The sequence below is a fragment of the Gymnoscopelus microlampas genome (genome assembly GCF_963454915.1).
Source record: "Gymnoscopelus microlampas genome assembly, chromosome: 5".
NCBI classification, from domain to species: domain Eukaryota; kingdom Metazoa; phylum Chordata; class Actinopteri; order Myctophiformes; family Myctophidae; genus Gymnoscopelus; species Gymnoscopelus microlampas.
This window is the reverse complement of record NC_139942.1, coordinates 38,430,317-38,447,059: the sequence shown is the minus strand read 5'-3', so window position 1 is coordinate 38,447,059 and position 16,743 is coordinate 38,430,317. Positions and strand designations below refer to the sequence as shown.

The following is a 16,743-nucleotide window of genomic DNA, read 5'->3' as shown; positions in this document are numbered from 1 at the left end:
AGTATAAAACATGTAAATTTGCAGGAGTACATAATATGATCGACTGGCTGTGTGCACAAGACTTTTGTCACTGATCGGTCCAGCAGTTTGCCAGATTAGCTCCAGACGAAGACAGATGGACACAGTTCTCTAGACAGCACTGACGGAACAGGACATGCATTAAAAGGAAGCAAAATGAAAACAAAATGCTTTGCATTAAAAAAGAAAACAAAAAAAACTTAGACTGCCCAGTACATTCATGAATTCCAGTCAAGCACTGTTTAACTGTGAATGTTAAATCTCTATTCAAAATGAGTCAGTCATACTTGGTGATAATGAGCACTGAGCAGTCAATAATGTCACCAGAAATGTTGACATTGGGTGCCTGAATAACGTAATACGATGGCTCAGCTTTAAGCACTAGGGCAAGGTATTCAAAGCATGAGAACTTACAGATGATGGCAGACAGGAGATAGATATCGAGTTAGAAAGAGTTTAGTTAGAAAGAGTTTCAGCACGTGTTGAAGGCAAATTGTTTACTCTTTCAATAGTCACAACAAGCAGTACAAGTTGAAGGCCCTGTGTTCAGACTAGTCACAATAGTCACTCACTCACAACAAGCAAGGTATAATATTGAAGTCAGGGTTCATGCTATCAGTGAACTGCAGATGAGGGTTGGTTCCTTTCATTGAAGGAACTATGAACTGCATTGATTGTTGAACTCTTTGAGGAACAGAGACGAATTTGTTATGGCACTGGAATGAACTATACTTTATCTTTTTTCTTTTTAATCTAATATAACCTTTGAAAATCAAACTGACTGATGTTGAGGTTCATTTAATTTGACCGTTTCATTTTACTGTCCTGCAATGAACTTAATGCAAGTCATTTGTGTTGGGAAAATAAGCAGGGTACTGTGTTTCATAAATGCATGTTAACCTTTGCGGGGTGGGTGGACACTGACATTTTGACTAGTTTAAAACTTGGGTGAAACCGCTACATAAAAAAAAGCCCCATATTTTTAAGTGACAATGTTGACAGTTCTGGTCAGCAGTGTGTCATCGTGGACGTCATGGGACAGATGCTGGGTCCTTGTTTTGTCTCCTTGGTTGTTGTTGTCCTGGGTTAACCACTGAAACCCTATGTCAGACATTCCAAACCTGTGGGCCAGGGCCCACTGGTGGGCTGTGAGGGTATTGCAAGTGGGCAAGTGTGTTTGATTGATTGAAGCACTTTATTTAGAAAGACATGTGCACTATAATGCAGTGGTTCCCAAACTTTTTAGCTCAAGACCCAAGAGAATTTTACATTTCTGCTTAGCATCGATCTATATATGCTTAGGTGATTTTGATTTATACTAGGATAAATTTGCACGACTCTAAAGACGACACGGAAGTGGAGAGGAGGCTTAGCATCCGCTTTATATTGTAATCATGATCAGAGCTTCCGTGTCCCAGATTGTATGACCGGAAACATTTGAAAATTGTGGCAACTGGCCACTTGAAGCAACTGGCCACGCGAGACTACCCCGGGACCCAAACTACTGAAAGTAGCAGGTCTACAAGCTCACAATGCGTCGCTTCACCCGCGTTGTGAGCTTGTAGATCGGCTATTTTCACTATTACAATTTTTAAAAAATGTATTTATGGAAATTATTAGATTTGTTTTCCTTTTGAAAAAGTTGGAATTGTTTTGAATTTATGAATGTTGTTTTTTTTCCTTTTCTTATACTTTTTTTTAAAGATGTCGGCAATTTAAAAAAGGGAATATTTACTCAAGACCCATACAAATTGCTCCGCAACCCAAAGATGGGTCCCGACCCACTGTCTGGGATATAGTGCTATAATGAATCCACAAAACATCCATACCAAAGCCCACCTCTTTTGCATGAGGAACAACTAGTACTTGTATGAAATTGTAAGGAATGCCAGAAAGACAGACTCATTTTAAACAAGTTGTAATTCTGTCTGTTTTGGTTTTTACGAGTAATTTCCTTGCTTGCCCTACAATACCTTGCAATCCTAAATGTATTGTCTAACCGGCAATCCATTCCAATGGGGCAGTTATCATATATTTTCAATAGCCGTTACTATAAGAATAAAAACTAGGCCACTAACAACTGGACAAGTAGAAATGTCAGGCTGCTAATCTGGCTGGCAACTGGTAAAGCGATTAGGTTTGGTACTATGTCGTCTTGTCTAATCTAAAGACAAACATTCATTTTTTTCTCAGAATAATAAAGAAAATTGTTGTATATTGTATATTCATCATACAATATATTCATAAGTCTAATGGACTACATTGGACAACAATTTCCATTTCTTTCTTAGGCCTACATTTACACCAACACACCCCTAGAGGGCACTGTAAGACAATCATAAACCATCTATTACAGTAGTGTTAAAACTCAGAATGAGACGACATATCACAATATTATACTTTGCTTTGATCCAAAAGAGAACACGGGGACATCCAAAAATATTCAACCAAATAATTAAAATCAGCAAAGCAGCCCATTACCGAGTTAACATCAAACAGCAAGTGAAACATTATAAATAAAAAGTGAGGCATCATGGCCTTGGCAGAGAAGCACATCAATGAGTATTCAACCGGGACTTGAACAGAGCATGTTGATTCAGTAACCCAAACACAGTCCTGTCCGCCCGGCAGCTATAAAAACAACCGCAATTCCACGGACGAACTAGACAAGGCTGATTTATGAATATGCTGCCTTTTAACAAATACACCATTTCTTGGATCTATTCCCTCCGACTCATTAGAGTGAGTAAATTAACCCATTAAGACCTGGAACTGTATAATTTTTAGATTTGAGCTAAAAAGCATTATTTTACACTTTGGGCTATTCAAAAATAGCAGATATACAAGCTCATAGCGCGGCACGAGCTTGTAGATCTGCTATTTTTGAAAAATAGTGAAAGTGTGTGCAAATCTTTGAATATATATATTTTTAAAGCGGACATTTTTAACTCAAATCTTTGTTTCTGGGGGTCCCTGGAACAAAATATTTTGATGGGGGTCCGCGGCCAAATACATATAATTTTGGGGGTACTTGACATGAAAAAAATTGAGCACCACTGATATATAGAAACATACGTTTTTCAGAATACTGTTGAGATTTAGGAGACATGTAGAATCGGCTTCAGGTCTCAATGGGTTAACTGTTTAGTCAAAGCCCATTTCCAGCACTCGATGCCTTGGAGACATTCTTTACGGTGTGGTGTTGAATATAAATCGTGTGCATTTGATGCGGTTGATTGGGTGGCGTGACCCTGGCCGAGGGGGCGGGAGCGCAGGGACGCCTTTGGTGCTTCGGCGTAATGGTCGGCAGTAAACCAAGCTGCCATTCCTCGCAGGAGAGGAGGCTGCCAAGCCAGGGCACATATACTACATCACCAGTCACTTTTACGTCCACTCCATCCCGGTGTAAATGAAGAGACCTGACACGTCCCAAATGGAACAGGAGAGACAGAGCCGGGGGCAAGAGGAGAATCGAGGAATTCCTAGAAGCCCATCAGTGTGAGTTTCTTAATAGGGCCTATGCTGCAGCCCATGAAATTGGACTGCATGTGACTTCCTTCAAAAAGGTGTTACCCCATGATACTAATTAGGCTCTGTTCCATATGTGCAGCAGGGCCTTTCCACAGTGAGCCAACCAGAAGAGAACACAATCTTAATTATCATTGGTGGTGACACCTGTGAAATATTCCTTCGAAAGGTGTTACCATATGATACTAATTAAGGCTATGTTCCATATACGTGTGCAGCCTTTCCAGTGAGTCCAATTTCCAGGTCCAATTTCATGCCAATATAGCTGCAGCGCATACGGCCTGTGTGTGTGTGTGTGTGTGTGTGTGTGTGTGTGTGTGTGTGTGTGTGTGTGTGTGTGTGTGTGTGTGTGTGTGTGTGTGCGTGTGCGTGTGTTGAGAGAATGACTAGAAAGGAAAAGGGAAAGAGAGAAGAGAAACTAGAAATACTGCATCGCGGTTGTATGCCTCCACCAACCGGTTGCTGTGTCTGTCTAGACTCATACAGTATACTGTGTATGTAGTGAATGGTGATTGTCAAGAAATTCACAATCACCATTCTCATATTTCGTGAGATCACAGTGACCTTCCCATGACCACCTACTTCTAACCAGGTCATCCTTTCAGTCCAAGGGGACGTTTGTGCCAAATGTCGCGAAATTCCCTCAACGCATTCCTGAGTTCCTGTGTTCACACCGGTGGGACGGACAGACAACCCAAAAATGGCATGGCTGTCCGGCTGCGGAGACATGAAAATGAGATGATGATAAAGAGAGATAGGGAGGTGAGAGAGAGATAGGGAGGTGAGAGAGAGAGAGAGAGAGAGAGAGAGAGAGAGAGAGAGAGAGAGAGAGAGAGAGAGAGAGAGAGAGAGAGAGAGAGAGAGAGAGAGAGAGAGAGAGAGAGAGAGAGAGAGAGAGAGAGAGAGAGAGAGAGAGAGAGAGAGAGAGAGAGAGAGAGAGAGAGAGAGAGAGAGAGAGAGAGAGAGAGAGAGAGAGAGAGAGAGAGAGAGAGAGAGAGAGAGAGAGAGAGAGCAGGAGATATAAGCCGGAGGGAGGTCATTTGAATAGCACTACATCCTCCCCGGGCCGCGTACTCTCCCTTTTTAAGCCCAATTAACTGCTCAACAGCCCTCCTACAAACTGTCCAGGCCAAAATGCCAAAGCGAGGCTTGTGTTGAAACTGTAAGGTGACTCTCCACCAAACAGACTACTTCAGACTACAACAGACAGGCAGTCTGTTGGCAAAAGTTGGTATTTAGTTCAGCACAAACTGTCGGCCAACGTTAATGAGGACTCCTTTTTACAGGCAGTGTTGCCATATTATGTGAGAGAAATAAGCAACCAGGTCTGGGAAAACAAGCCCAAAAGAAGCAACTTAGGCCACATGAGCACTTTAAACCTATATGCATCGGCCATTTGAAAATAACAGATCTACAAGCTTGGCTATTTTCAAAGACACAAACGCACAAAACATTTTCATGAAAATATTTGAGAACCACTGGTTTGAATAATGCAAACAAAAATTGGAAACAAGCCTAAATAAGAAACTACAATTTAGAAACAAGGCCAAAAAAACGCAAACACCAATTTGTACAAGCAACTTCTACAGAAAAAGAAGCCCAAAGTCGCTTATAGTAAGCCGACATGGCAACACTGATTACAGGGGCTAGGGAAGCCAGCGACCAGCGAGTCGATGTTCCGGGCATAGGAAGTGGGAGTCATCCTCAACCAACCAGAGTGCAGTGGGCGTCGCTCCAAATGTTATGCGGAGCGGGGCGGGGGTGACGGACAGATCAGTGAACTTCACTTCACTACCCCACGGCTATCGACGGCTCTAGCGGTTAGGACACGACCAAACCTGCTCGGTCGTTCATCGACGGTAATCTATAAGTCCCGACCCGACGACACAGCGCTATCTACAACAGGTTGTTGGCAGGAGACACTTTCCAATGCCTTCCGCGGCCGAGTCGGGCCGATATCGGTGTAGTGGAGAGCTGCCTTAACTGTATCACAGAGAACGGTACAGTACGTATACAAACTATCAAACAAACAGACTGCAGCACACCTGTGCATACAGAGTTCCACAAGAGAATAAGATGGGCAGACGTGTGGCTCTTTTCAACTACAGTATGAAGGGCAACCCAGAAACTTCCATAACCTGAACATTTCCATAACCTGTAAGTTATGTCATGTTTTTTGTTTATGGAGGTACAGTAAAATACATAATTAAAAAAAGCTTGTGGAGCAGCTATTTTTGACCATTTTAGACACATTTTAACACTTGCATGACGGCATTTAGCCGACCTACCACACAAACAGACTTGAGATCAAATTGACAGTTTTTTTCTGCAATTTCATTGGCCACTGTCTTTCCTCGGGGTCTAACACCTACTCACCCATACAGCTGGATAGCAGCAGGGATACCATTGTCTATTAAATGTCGATTAGCGTTGCTTACACAACATGTAATCCACTCACAGCTCACAGGAACACTTCATTTGGTTAGAGACAGAAAGCATATAAATAATATCTTACCAGACGAGCTGAGCGTCTGTAAAATTATGTCAAAGTGTGGTGTTTATCATGTTGATGTTGTTTACAATCCTCCTTAAGTCCTTGACAAAATATCCAGGTTTGTTCCACTTTGAATGTAGTCTTCTTCTCCTGGTTTTATAACTAATTACAAAACTTATGAAACTGCATGCTATCTTTTACGTTCTGTTTTAAATTAACAGCGCAGCTCTGAGGCAGAATTATCATATATCCATGGGTCATCATATATGTTTGTGACGTCATCCCGACAAACAGACCGCTAGTAGGCTATACATACGGAAGTGCTTTTGTACACTTCACCAAATTTTCCTTGGATAATTATTTGTTCGACATCCAACGGCAAAATCGTCCATTTGGTTACACGCCAAGGTGCCGACAGACAGACAGACAGACAGAGATATGAAGGCTGTCAGTCCATTTCGGTTACAATTTAGCCTACACTGTTCAGAGTTAAACATTTATGAATTAACACTTAGGGTTTTAGTGTGCAGTGTGGCGTGCACTGAGGTGAGAGAGGCGGACACGCCGGACAGAGATAGCCTATGTGTGTGTTATTTTAAACACAGTGCGCAACCAGGACACAAGCATGAGATTTGATTTGGCTGTCATCTGAAGAATTGCACAAAGGGATAAACTGTTCTTTCAGTTGCATTCGAGTTGGCACAAGTGAAACACTACACCACTTTACACACATCCACACACAATGGATCCAAATGATCGCATTAACGATGACACATCTCCAGGCGGTCTGAGGTGTGAAGACCTGCCCTGCTTGGGGGACAGAGGGTGAGAGCGGTCAATGTAGACGAACATTTACGTCCGAGATGGTATCAAGGTGCCTAATTTCATATTTAGAAAACGTTTCAGATGGGGAAAAAAAAACTAGATCATTTGGCTATTTAGGAAAAGTCATGGAAGGGGAACCTTCTGAGAGCTTCCTGAGCAAAGATAATTGACTTCAAAATCTCTTAGACACGCATGTGTTAAAAGAATAAGTTCTGAATTCTGGGTTCCCAGAAGTCCCGTTAGAACTACCTCTTGTGCAGGGCCCATATTAGTTTCTGATAACTTAATGTGAAACAGAGCCACAATGTATGGAAACAAATCCAGAACCTGTGAAATAAGTTATGGCACGGCTCACTTCTTAGTTCTTATAGTCGACAAGAGCTAGAACCAATTGGTGATTGAAGAACGAGAGAAGATCTTAGATTGAGAACGAGAGAGGTAAGAACAAGTAGGATCCACAGAAGACTGAGCCAAGGAAGAGAAGAAAGGACAAGAGACAGAGAAACTGTGAGGGAAACCAGAGACAAAGACCAGTGTCTCCAGTTTCCCAGCTCCCTCCATCCACCTGACTATCAATGAACACAGTTCTGCTGACTGCGTCTGTCCTTTATACAGGCTTAGAGGAAATGGGAGGCTGTCTGGTTTATTCTTAGACATTCTTCCTGTACCAGAGAAAAAACACGATGTCAGTTGAGACTCCGACATTATTCTCTCTGTTCCAGGGAAGAAAAAAAAAACAAGTGTCAGTTGAGACACTGGCAATACGATCATTCAAACGGCAGATATCTAAATGACACCCTGTCGATACATGACGGTATTGTAGGCATTCTGTTAGCGTTATCTATCCATCTATTCATTGTGCATGGATTGTGTCTCTGTAATGAGAACATTTCGTTCTCTCCCGTTTATAGATTCCTTCCTCGATGGCCTTGATTGGACAAGGGTAAACTTCCTTCCTCAATGGCCTTGATTGGACAAAGGGAAAGGAAACACTGCATAACGTTATGTATTTCTCATTATATCCACTTACACAGCATGAGAATAGAGCAGTGGTTCTCAAACGTTTTCATGACAAGGACCCCCAAATGTATATGCATTTGGCCGCAGACCCCCATCTAAAAAGGTTTTGTTGCTAGGGAGAGCTTGAGATCTGCTATTTTTGAATAGCTTAAGTATAATGATGAAATGAGGTAATAGGGTTAAAGTGGTAAAACTGATTTTGACGCTAGATCACATTATTTTGCTGGGGACCCCCCTGGTTCCTTGGGACCCCTGGAAGTGGCCAGACCCCACTTTGAGAACCACTGGAATAGAACACTCGATCGAAAACAAGTGTCAAAAGTCTAGTTTCTTCATACTGAGCTGTATTGTATCCAATCCAAATTAACAGCACAGGAAGTACAGTGTGATGAGTGGTACAGCGCCATGTCATATGGAGGCACTTTGCCTTCTGTGTCAAACAAACTTGTGCTGGATAATATTTGGGATTAAGATTAAAGGGCTTTTTGTTGGCCACAAAGACTAAACAACTGTGATGTTGTCTGGGCTGCCTCCAAACCCACAGTCCTGTTCGTGTGTGTATGTCGTTTTTTTCTTTAACATTTTTGCACAACACTGTTGTACGACAAAGTGTAAAATAACGCTTAATTGGTTAATCGGGTCCATACAGAAATGTTATATAAAATAACAAACTTTGATCATTCCATTAATCTAAATAGTAATTCATAGAAGAATCGCTGCTAAGGTAATAATGTTGTTGAAGCCCTATAGGACAACTTCCGGGATAGGACAACTTCCGGGGCGCTGCTCAGCTGCGAACCGTGTCCATGTCGAATCCGCTCAAGCAAATTTCGGTGAAAGCTGACAATAAAGTTGTATCGTAGATGAATAAATGGTAGATTTATATAGCGGTTTTATCCAAAGCGCTTTACATAGATTGTGCATTACATTCACCCATTTCACACACACACACATTCATACACACATTCATACACCGATGGCGGAGGAAACCATGCAAGGCACCAACCTGCTCATCGGGAGCAATTAAGGGTTCAGCGTCTTGCTCAAGGTCACTTCGACACTAACTGTGGGGGAGCCCCCCACCCCGGGATTGAACTGGGAACCTTGCGGTTTCCAGTTCACTCTACCCGGCCACTCTACCCCTGAGCCACTGCCGCCCCTAAATTATGAATAAATGATATGAGGCTTTGGCATTGAGGCTTTGAGAACATGGCGTGCAGTTGAGCCATGGCAGAGCTGCTTGTTTCTGGTAGTTGATGTGAAGAGGAAGACTGTTCACATCAATTATTGACGGCATATAAAATGTGAATGGCTTCATGAAAGGCTGGGAGGGCAGAGGTGTTCAGGGGTGTAGCAGGATGTCTGGCCACTATTCACAACCAATGTATCATCACCTGGGGTAGACAAGGTACTCAACTATCCTGTACAATCCTGGTCAAATATTACTCATCTGAAAGATGCTCAATCACATTTTTACTTGGGTTAAAATACTGGAGTACTTGCTATATATATATAAAAAGACTCAAGTATTCAAAAGTACAAATTACAATGTAACAAGGTACATTTTCCCCTCCTAGGAATGCAGTGGAGTCAAAAGTGCAACATTTGTCTTTGAAAATAAATTACTTAAAAAAAGTCATAGCTCAAAAGTGAGTAACAGATACTAATTTGTTTTCACTAAAAAGGAAGGGTAAGTGATATTTTTTGGTTAAAACAAAACGTTTTTTGTTAAAAGGTTAAAGCACTATATTCTGCTATAGAGTTCGGTAACAGGAGTCTTCTAGCCTCGCGTGGCCAGACAATATCACACGACACACTGCGTGGATATTAGTCTGGTCCCTATCAACGATAATTTTTTTTCCAAGGGGCGGTTACAAAAAGATCCAAACGGACTCTATTGGTTAGACCTAAACCAATCAGAGCAGTGCTTCCTTGAACGAACCAATCAGAGCAGTGCTTCCTTGTGCTAAGCCCACCCACATTTGGATACTGGGCCCTGGTTGGTTCCGCACAACTGCGGAGGGAGAGAAATGAAATCTCTATGGATGGGGGCCAGACCTAATCTGCCGAGGGCTAAAGTGCATGCAATTTTGCAAAGGCAGATTCGTCTGGAACCAGGCTAGGAGTCTTCCTGTCTCTCCAGCTCTTTGATAAACAGAAAATACATACATTTTCAGTTAGGTGACAACATTTCTGCCCGAGAGTACCCGTTTATCAGTTTAATTCGTATAGTGTTCCAGTTCCAATTGTGTCTGCTCATTTCTTTGTTTCATCACTTCCAATTTCACTTGTTTAATCTGTATCCTGTCCGAGTGCTCTATCCTGATTGGATAAAATTGGTATACTGACCTGAAAATGCATTTTCTGTTTAATAAAGAGCTGGAGAGACATGGAGACTCTAGTTACAAACAATCAGAATATAGAGCTATTTTAACCAAAGAAAATAACCACTTACCCTACCTTTAATAGAGTACTCAAGTAAATGTACTTAGTTACTGACTAACACCATTCTATATTCTGTACAATATTGATTATTTCAGTGTCACAGATCTGGCAACCCACAACAAAGAAAGAAAAATCATGAATAAATCATGCAATTGGGAATACTTCTGAACTCAGTGCTATTTGATGTTTTCTGGGCAAAATAAATCCAACAAAATTGTAGAAAAAAAGGAGATACTACATCTGACGCTTTTGCAATGGAGGTTATCGAACCTAGTGCATTTTTTATGTGCCGAAGTGCATTGAAATTTTGGGGCAAGAATTGAAAAATCTAACATGCTCGCTCGCAAGCAGAGCCAATAGTCAGAGCAGAGCTGTAGGCGCACATTTGGAACGACTTCAAAGTCAAAACGCTGTTGGACTCAGGGACATAGAGGACAGTTTCTGTCAGCCTTTGTCCAGCAGTGTCAAGATGTCAAACTGGAGAGAACAGGTTACAGAGCTGAAAACTGTGTGTTTGAAAGTGCCTGGGAAACCATGTCATTAGTAGCCATCTAATTAGCTATTAGCTCATTATTTTACAAAACAGCACTTTTTTGGGGAAGATATTTTTATATTGAGCAATGAGCATCAGGTAGTCTAAAATGATCAAATGGAAAGACAGAAAATAAAAACTCATTATGCAAATGTATTCTCTACATCCCCAGTAATGCTAACCACCTCAGAAGACTAAAGCCAATTTATGCTCCATCGTGCAGTGCCAAAAATAGCAGATATACAAGCTGTGTGACGCATTGTGAACTTGTAGATCTGCCATTGTCGGCGTGCAACACCACAATACAACCAAGTATAAATCAGGCTTGAAGATGAATATGACGAGATTGACCACGCTTTGTATGCAGGCGTACCTCAACCAGGTATGGAAGTGGATTACCGAGATGTACAGAGTGGTAATAACGCAGGCAGTGTCCAGAGTTCCAGACACAGTGCAGACAGTACAGACAGTGCAGACAGTACAGACACAGTGCAGACAGTACAGACACACAGTGCAGACAGTACAGACACAGTGCAGACAGTACAGACACTGTGCAGACAGTACAGACACAGTGCAGACAGTACAGACACAGTGCAGACAGTGCAGACACAGTGCAGACAGTGCAGACACAGTGCAGACAGTACAGACACAGTGCAGACAGTACAGACACAGTGCAGACAGTACAGACACAGTGCAGACAGTACAGACACAGTGCAGACAGTACAGACACAGTGCAGACAGTACAGACACAGTGCAGACAGTACAGACACAGTGCAGACAGTACAGACACAGTGCAGACTAGGGATGGAGCTCGTTAATTTTTATTGATAATGAGCACCTTATCGAGCCTGCTTATCGAACCGAGCTTTTATCGAGCCCACTATCGATCTTTTTCTATTATTAAGAAAAAAGACGTGAGGCGAAAAATTCTGAACAGATCCGTTATCTTTTTTTATTGGCCAGTTGTGACAGTGAGTTTGTGGCTGACCACTATATAAAATTAAATGAAGATGACAAAAGTAAAAAATATTTTTGCCTATCATTAAAACAACCATTCATATAATGTGCAATAAGTGTTAAATGGCTTTATATTATGAATAGTACTGTAACAATTACTATAAAATCTCCATGTCTCTTCAACTTTTTATAAACAAAAAATGCATAGTTATTTTTTCTATTCTTTTTTCTTTGTTTTAACCAAAATATATCACTTGCACTACATTTTACTAGGGCCTTCAAATACAGTACTTTTCTAACAGACAGAAGGCAAGTGACCTTTTTACTTTTGGAAAATAATATTGAAGAAACGGTCAATGTGTGTACTGTCACTTTAAAAGCGCAATGTATACTTCATCGTACGACGGTGTCACGCACCAAACATGGCCGATCTCCAAGCTCACACTGCGTCTGTTCGCACCACGTTGTGAGCTTGTAGATCTGCCATTTTCGGCAACGATAGACTGAGGGACGGACACGCTCCGGGCAGCGCTGTTTGGCACAACTTGCAGCTATCAATACACTTTTAGACCAACATGTTTGTGCCAGCGTGGGTGATTAGATTTATTTCTTGATCGCCTCTTGTTTTGATAGTTTAGACATGACGTCATGGGCCGCTACACTCGATAACAGGCTCGACAAGCCTAAAGCTTATCGAAAACCGGGTCTCGATAAATTCATGCCCGGGTATATAATGGACCCGGTTTTCGAGCTCCATCCCTAGTGCAGACAGTACAGACACACAGTGCAGACAGTACAGACACAGTGCAGACAGTACAGACACAGTGCAGACAGTACAGACACAGTGCAGACAGTACAGACACACAGTGCAGACAGTACAGACACAGTGCAGACAGTACAGACACAGTGCAGACAGCACAGACACAGTGCAGACAGTACAGACACACAGTGCAGACAGTACAGACACACAGTGCAGACAGTACAGACACACAGTGCAGACAGTACAGACACAGTGCAGCAGACAGTACAGACACAGTGCAGACAGTACAGACACAGTGCAGACAGTACAGACACACAGTGCAGACAGTACAGATGGTGCAAACAGTACAGAAACGGTACTGACAGTACACAGACAGGAAAGAGATGAGGTGCTTCTGGTCATCGTCACAAATGTTCTGGTCTTGCCGTCTAATTATAAACACTGCCGCTTTTGAGGGGAAACAGATGGACCTTTTCACTCTTGCACTCTCTGCGCACACACACCCGCACCACTATCCCACCCTTTTGTCAGATCTCCCGCTCGCTTTTCCTGTTTTTCTTCACCTTTGTCTCCTTCTGTCTTCCTCCATGCCTGTTGGTTTTTAATCCCCCCCCCCCTTTCTCTCTCTCTCTCTCTCTTTTTCCCCCCTTCTTGCTCTTACCTCACCCCACCACCCTCCCCTCTCCGCAGTTGGCCCTGCCCAGGCCAGCCGTCTGTTGAATGGGCATCTGTTCAGTGAGTCACAGCCAGCATCTCCTGATGAGAGACTGCACCATAACATTGTCCAAAAGCCTCACCGCCACCCCGGTTCAACGTGGACAACGACACACGGACGAGGCGGCGCGTTGCAAAGGATGAGGTGCTGCACACCAGGCAAAGAATGGCTACGATGTAAAGTTCTACATAGAGGAATGAATGGCAGTGGGCTCGGCAACTATAGGTTCATTCAGGATTTTCAGAAGTGGCCGCGGGGCGCAGTGATGTATGCAGGGGTGCAACAGTTAATCTAACTAATCGATTTAATCAATTGTAATAAAACAATAATAGATTTTGGACGGAACATTTGAAACATCGCTTTTTGTTCTTAATTGTTCTTAATCGATTATATAAAAATCAAGTAATATACTGTATATTTTTTTATATATAAAACAAATCATCCAAAAAACATGCTTCTCCATTATTCGATTAATCTTAAAAGTAATCGATAGAATAATGGCTAAGAACATCATCGATACTTGCATCCCTAGAGGAATGAACTGATGAACGAATGGCTGGATGGATGATACGGGACAGCAAAGGCGGGTCGATAATACTCACGTCACCTGGGGTGACTCCCAGCGCACTCCTGCTTTTCTTCATCCTGACTGATGTTTACTCAGAGGAATCGTCCGCCTCCTCCTTTCGATCTGTTTTTTAACCTCCCTCCGTCAGTCCGTCAGTCCACACGCTGCCTCCCGTGTCTCCTCCTGCTCTGGGCAGCTTCAGCGCTACACCTGCACATCGAGAGAGAGGAGTGTGGTGGGCGAGAAGAATCACCAACATCATTCCAAAAACTGCTCTTTTGGAATACATACATTCAGTGCCTGTAAGACCAATGGCTGTCAAACATTTTCACGTCAAGGACCCCCAAGTTTATATGTGTTAGGCTGCGGACCCCCTTCTGATAAGATTTTCTTTCATAATCTTTCAATCTTGGAAAATAGCCGATCCAAAAGCTCAAAACGCATCGCAGCACATTTTGAGCTTGTAGATCGGTTATTTTTTAGCTTTTATGCTACAGTATATTAACAGATTGGGGACCCCCTAGAATTCTGTCAAGGATTTGTGAACCACTGCCGTAATATATGATATTAACAACTGAGTGTTTGTTGTTTATCTACATGCATATCATTATGGCAATATTACCTGATATACTCTCTATTCTGAAGAGTTGGATCAGGTAAAGGCCACATTGCATACCCAACAATAGCCAGATTAAGGTCATGCCGTCCTTTGATCATTAGAACCTTCAACCTGCATTTGATGCCAGGGATATGTAAGCCACACAAACACCTCATCCCGTTTGCTGTTGGTTTGCAGGTTCCCATTGCAATATTCACAGCAATCATGTAATCCAGGTTTGTAGATCTTTGAGTGCATTTAAACACAATAAAGGTGGGTGTAAGCTGGCAGATAGGGGGGTTGAAGGTACAGTTAACTACAAATGTCTTCTAAACCCAACAGTATTCTGAAAAACTTATGTTTCTTTATCAGTGGTGCTCAAACTTTTTCATGTCAACGACCCCCAAAATGATATGTATTTGGCCGCGGACCCCCAACTCAAAATATTTTGTTCCAGGGACCCTCAGAAGCAAAGATTTGAGCTAAAAGTGTTTTTTTGCTTTAAAAGAATAAATATATATTCAAAGATTTTCACACATTTTCACATTGTTTTTAAAGAAATAGGAGATCTACAAGCTCTTAGCTTGTAGATCTGCTATTTTTGAATAGTGTAAAATAATGTTTTTTTTTGCTCAAATCAAAAAATTACACAGATGCGTTCCAGGTCTTAATGGGTTAAATAATGAGGTCACAGTGGGATCTTTATACCCAATACAAGTTTTATTATGTCTGTTTAAAGTTGTTATATAATAGCCTCCTGTCCTGTCCAGTCCTGTCCGTCTGTCTGCTAGGCAGCATCCTCTGGATGCCAGAACAGAACATCACTTACAGAATTACCTCAGCTCTCCCAAAGCATCCAACAGTAGGACACGGTTGGCTGATCCATCAACCAATCTATACCAATCATGTCACTATTGATTTTTCCATTTATTTTGATTAACAGGCCTCTGTGTGTTGTGGCGATGGGGTTTACGGTTCAAATGTGGATTTAACCTTCTGGTACTATTTAACCTTCTCTGGTACTATTTAACCTTCTGGTACTATTTAACCTTCCGTTAAATAGTACCGGTACAGGCTAATGATAGGTTCTTGGTTTACGTATGTATTAGTTATTATTAGATTTTTATGCATTTGATGTATTATGTGTATTATCTTGTGTCCTTGCTTATTGTAAGTCGCTCTGGATTAAGAGTGTCTGCTTTATGCCTAAACTGTAAACTGTACTATTGACAAGTGGTCATGAAGAGAATATGAATAGAACTATGCTGCGACACAGGTTTGCTTCATTTTGTTGAAGCTTACAAGACATCAGCTTCCTGGAGCTCTCAGTAATTGCCAAGTGAAGTGACATGAAAAGCAAGGGGGCAGCGGTAGTGTTATCACACACAGCATGTCATGGACGTTGGCGGTACGATGATCAAACAGGTTCCAGCATGTCAAGAAGATCTGAGGTATGATCACACAGCCTGTCATGAAGGTCTGATCTCAGCAGGAAGGGAAGAGAACTGCTCCATATTATGCACGGTCAGCAGGCATGAGGGTTTGCGCGTTTATCAGAAGTGCATCCGTGCCTCTCTAGACTCCCTGACATGCTTCAAACACCGTTATCTAGGCAAGATTGGCAAAGGCATGGCTAAATGTGACCCTAACCAGCAGGAGAGAGATGAGAAGATGATAATGTATGAATGGATGGGTGTTTTTAATGCTCTTGTCCCCATTCCCTATTTTGGGCATGTCATCATAGGCCAACACTATCCAATGAAGTATAAAATACTAGCTAATCAATAGCAATACACTGCATTGATTATAATATCGATATCCTGATACAGTATGCAACTATATGCAACCACCCCTGTGCTCGGGTGGTGAACGCAAGTGTTCGGGGAAGGGAAGCTGGCCATGGAGGGTGATGTTTGTCACTGCACAATGTGCACATACTCCTGCAGCACCTGTCAGCGGGGAATGTTGAGTGGAAGGATTAGGACAGAGGCGCGATCTCCAGTGGTAAGCAGCGGGAGGAATTAATTGGCATTATAACTATATAAGGAGAAATAAAATGCTCCACACCGTAGGGCCTTTCATTTCTCCATATTTGACCGTAGAGTCTACGGTCAGCCTGCCCTCTCACATATACACACACACACACCTGCTGTAGGATCTCCAATACTCCAAGGTCCACCGTCTCCACTGACGCCAAGAGGTTCATTAAAACTCTAACTGAAGTGTTGCTATGGCTTCTGGAGTGTTGTTCTACTCTCTCTGTAGCAAGCATCCAAGGGACTT

At 42.3% G+C, this 16,743-nt stretch overlaps 1 protein-coding gene across 1 annotated transcript in view; it reads right to left on the bottom strand.

Annotated features, from left to right (window-relative positions):
• The window catches only part of LOC311044653 (3',5'-cyclic-AMP phosphodiesterase 4B-like), an 81,429-nt gene extending 67,446 nt beyond the window's left edge, over positions 1-13,983 (bottom strand). The window contains exon 1 of the mRNA XM_084056362.1: positions 13,897-13,983. Within this exon, the coding sequence (XP_083912488.1) occupies positions 13,897-13,938 (42 nt within the window). The 5' untranslated portion in view covers positions 13,939-13,983. The remainder of the gene's footprint in view (positions 1-13,896) is intronic.
• Between the last annotated feature and the right edge of the window lie 2,760 nt (positions 13,984-16,743).